Consider the following 3,841-nt stretch of genomic DNA (forward strand, 5'->3'; position numbering starts at 1 on the left):
GACTTTTGCCTGCTCTTGGGATCCTTGTCTTCATACCAACTGCCTTTTCCAGTCTTAATATGAGGACTTTTTGTTAAATTCTTGTGCCTTGTTTTACTTATATCCATATGGGACCTGCTCTTTTCTGATGGAAAACGGGAGAAGGAATAGATTGGTAGGAGAGAGAAGGCTGAGGATTGGACAGAACTGGGAGGAGTGAAGGGATGGGACACTGGTTAGGATTTAATATTTGAGAAAAGAAAAGAAAAGAAATCATTGCATTTTAGATTGCTAGCCTTATTCATTCTACACAGCCTAATCTATTATTAAATATCCTCCCAATAACAGAATTAGGACTATTGATAATAAAATATATTATTTCCAGAGTATATTTGATCCAACATTGTTGTAGACTGAAAAATGCTTCTAAAATTGAAAAAGGAGAAGTTTAAATCTATCATTAAAAAATTGAAGTAAACACATTTAGCATAAACACTCTTCTATTAATCATATCTTTTATTGATTTTAATAATATGAATAATGACATATATCTATTCTTTTTAAGGCTGAAAAATCATACATGACAACTAGTGAAGGATAACAAAAATGGGATCATAATATGGCATAATATGGTTTTCAAATAATAACAATTCTCTCACCAAGACCTGTAATCTGGTGCTATCTTCAACTGCATCTCATAGAGCAAAAGTATTCATATCTTTAGCTAATCACAATATGGTCTAGCATTAATATATATGAGATGGAAAATATAGACTTTGGGCCAGGAAACACAAGAAATCCCCAAACTGAGCCAGTATAAATATCTGCCATGCAGATCAAATTATAAATAGTTACATTAGAGAATCTCTTTTTCCCACAAAACTTTATTGAGGTGTTGTTCTCATTAGTTTCTCATAAAAGTAGATATCATTTGATGATGGTTCAGAAAATAATAAACTCACTTTTATATCCTATCCAGAATTATTTAAAAAAATAGTTACAAAATTAGCTTAGTTCTCTCATTATGTATAATATGCAAAAATCTTTATCTTTATTATTCATCTTCAGGTAATTCTTTATTAGATTATTTCTAATCTCAATAAATTTACTCTCCTCTTAGTGGCTTTGCATAAAGAAAAGCAAAACTAAAGAATTCCAGTGGCAGACTGCATCATCCTTTAAAAGGACTTATTGCCTGTTTGTAGCTTGCAATTAGTATGTGTTCTGTGAGGGAACACTCTTAATCTTTCCATAGTTAATCTTTCACACCAAAGTTTTTTCATACAGGTTTTCATCTCCGCACATCTCAGAGTGTATATTAAAGGATTCAACATGGGAGTGATAACTGTATAAACTACAGTTAGGGATTTATCAATAGGAAAGTTGGAGACAGGTCTAACATACATGAAGATACAAGGAACAAAAAATAAGACCACCACTGTGATGTGAGAGCTGCAGGTAGACAGAGCTTTGCGTCTCCCCTCCTCACTGTGAGTCTTAAGAGAGTTTAGAATTATTCCATAGGAAACGAGGAGAAGGATAAAGACTGTCATGCAAATTGCTCCTCCATTGGCAACCACAGTGAGCCCGATTAAGTAAGTGTCAATACATGCTAAACCCAGTAATGGGTACATGTCACAGATAAAGTGATCAATGATATTTGGGCCACAAAAAGGGAGGTTGTAGACAACAATAACTTGAACCAAAGAGTGGCCAAAACCTCCAGCACAGGCTGCCACCAATAGGAGAATGCAAACCTGACGATTCATGATGGTCATATAGTGCAGGGGTTTGCAGATAGCCACATAGCGGTCGTAGGCCATGAATACCAGAAGGAAGACCTCAGCACCACCAAATAAGTGCTCTACAAAGAGCTGGCCAATGCAAGCTGAAACAGAAATTATTCTTCTGTTACAGATTAAGTCCATAATCAACTTGGGTGAGAAGGCAGTGGAATAAACAGCATCCATTAGTGACAGAGAGGCAAGGAAAAAGTACATTGGGGAGCCCAAGGAGGGGCTGGCAATAACTGTCTCCACGATGAGTAGATTGCCCACCATGGTCACAATGTAGATGAATAAAAACATGACAAACAGTGCTTTTCTCCCAGTAGGATCCTGAGTGAGACCCAGCAGGATAAACTCTGTCACATTGTTGCTCTTTCCCATTTAATCTGTTCCAATTCATCAGGAGTGGATTTGGAGATAAGAACTCAGGATAATACCTGCCATGAAATTGTAAACATCACCAAGAATCATTTTATCATGGACAACATCTTCATTCACATTGTCTAGATGTGAATACCAAGTAATTTTTAATAAACATTTAACAAATCCCTCTTTCATGTTATACCATTGGTTCTTCATAACAATATTTCCCATAAATTCGTTTTGTTGAGCCCACAGCTAATAGGTTTGTTGTCAAGACCTAAGTGAATCTTTGTACCTAAGAGTAAACAAGAGTTTAAGTTCATTAATATACTTAGACTTCTTATTTAAAACATTATTTTTTCGCAGGTCTTAGAAATGACAAAAGAAGGTTATTAATTTAAGAAATCCACCACATACTTAGTTGAAAATAAATTTGTGTGAATCAACTAAAATAATCTGTTTTTTGAGTTGGGTGTTGTTTTCTCAGACCTATCTTTGTAATATTGTCTTCTGCTCTAGGAACATCCATCTCAAAGCTATTGTACATTTTGTCCCAACAATTGTCATTTACATTCTGTCTTAAAGATTTCAAATGACTTGGTTCTTTTTATGTTTCACATTAAGGTGCTTGACTTAAATACATCAAGAAGCTATGCTAGAGTACTTAACTTGGAAGGATATCATTTAAGGGTTTGATTGCTATAAAAGCTACGTTACTATATTTTTTACTTAATATTAAAGGATTAACATTCTTCTAGAAAACTTATTTAATAAATAATGCAATGTAATTATTAAAAGATAATTGTAATTTAAAACAGTAATTTTATGAATATTGGTTATTGGGTATAATGACTGTCTATATATGTCAAAAAAACTTTCCTTGGGTCATTTTAAGGTTCACAAATAAAAGTACATACCAAGTTTCCCAAACACAGTTTACATTTATTTCCCTACATTCTAGCTCATTCTATAATAAAAATACATTAACTAATATATCCAAGATAACTTATTTTTCTTGTTATAATCATATAAAATACAATAACCATAAATGAGGTGATAAATGACAATAACCTTAAATGAAAGTATAAATGAAATTTTCTGTTAACATATAATAACATAATTACTTATTATTTGACATTGTGAAAATTAAACAATAATTATATTGTAACATGAATACAATGTAAGATGCACATGCCAGGTAATCTTTTGTAATACCTTAAGACTTTTTTTTTAAATTCAGAAATTGCCAATGAGATTTGTAAGCCACCTAGCTCTGTTCAGTAACATTATAAGAATAGTTTATTATCCCCAGACTTTTGTTTCAATATTTGATATCCTGAGTTTGACTTTGATCCAGAAATAATTCTTATCTATAGAAAGGATGAATTGGTTATACAGACCTATAAAAACATTTATGGACAAATATAAAACCCCTTCCTTAACTTCTACTCCAATAGTTACTTTATAAAGTAACTGAATATTCCTACCCTCTCTGACAATATTCTCATAAAGAACAATGATGTAATGTTAGCAAAAGTCTGTAAAAATTGACCTAATTAAACAATTAATTTATAAGCCTGTATTGAGTGGACTATATAATAATTAAATTACACAGTAAACACTACATTTTGGAAGGTGAATTTTTTACTTTCATTCCATCATGAGAACCTTGTTGTAAGGGTTGACAGTAACATCAATGAACTTTAGCTATT

General features: G+C 32.4%; 1 protein-coding gene across 1 annotated transcript; it reads right to left on the reverse strand.

Annotated features, from left to right (window-relative positions):
• Window positions 1-1,157: 1,157 nt before the first annotated feature.
• LOC116900897 (olfactory receptor 4A16-like) lies at window positions 1,158-2,147 on the reverse strand. Its single transcript, XM_032902569.1, has one exon. It carries the CDS (start codon window positions 2,145-2,147, stop codon window positions 1,158-1,160), a length of 990 nt encoding a protein of 329 aa, XP_032758460.1.
• Between the last annotated feature and the right edge of the window lie 1,694 nt (window positions 2,148-3,841).

This window comes from Rattus rattus, chromosome 5, assembly GCF_011064425.1.
Source record: "Rattus rattus isolate New Zealand chromosome 5, Rrattus_CSIRO_v1, whole genome shotgun sequence".
Lineage (NCBI taxonomy): Eukaryota > Metazoa > Chordata > Mammalia > Rodentia > Muridae > Rattus > Rattus rattus.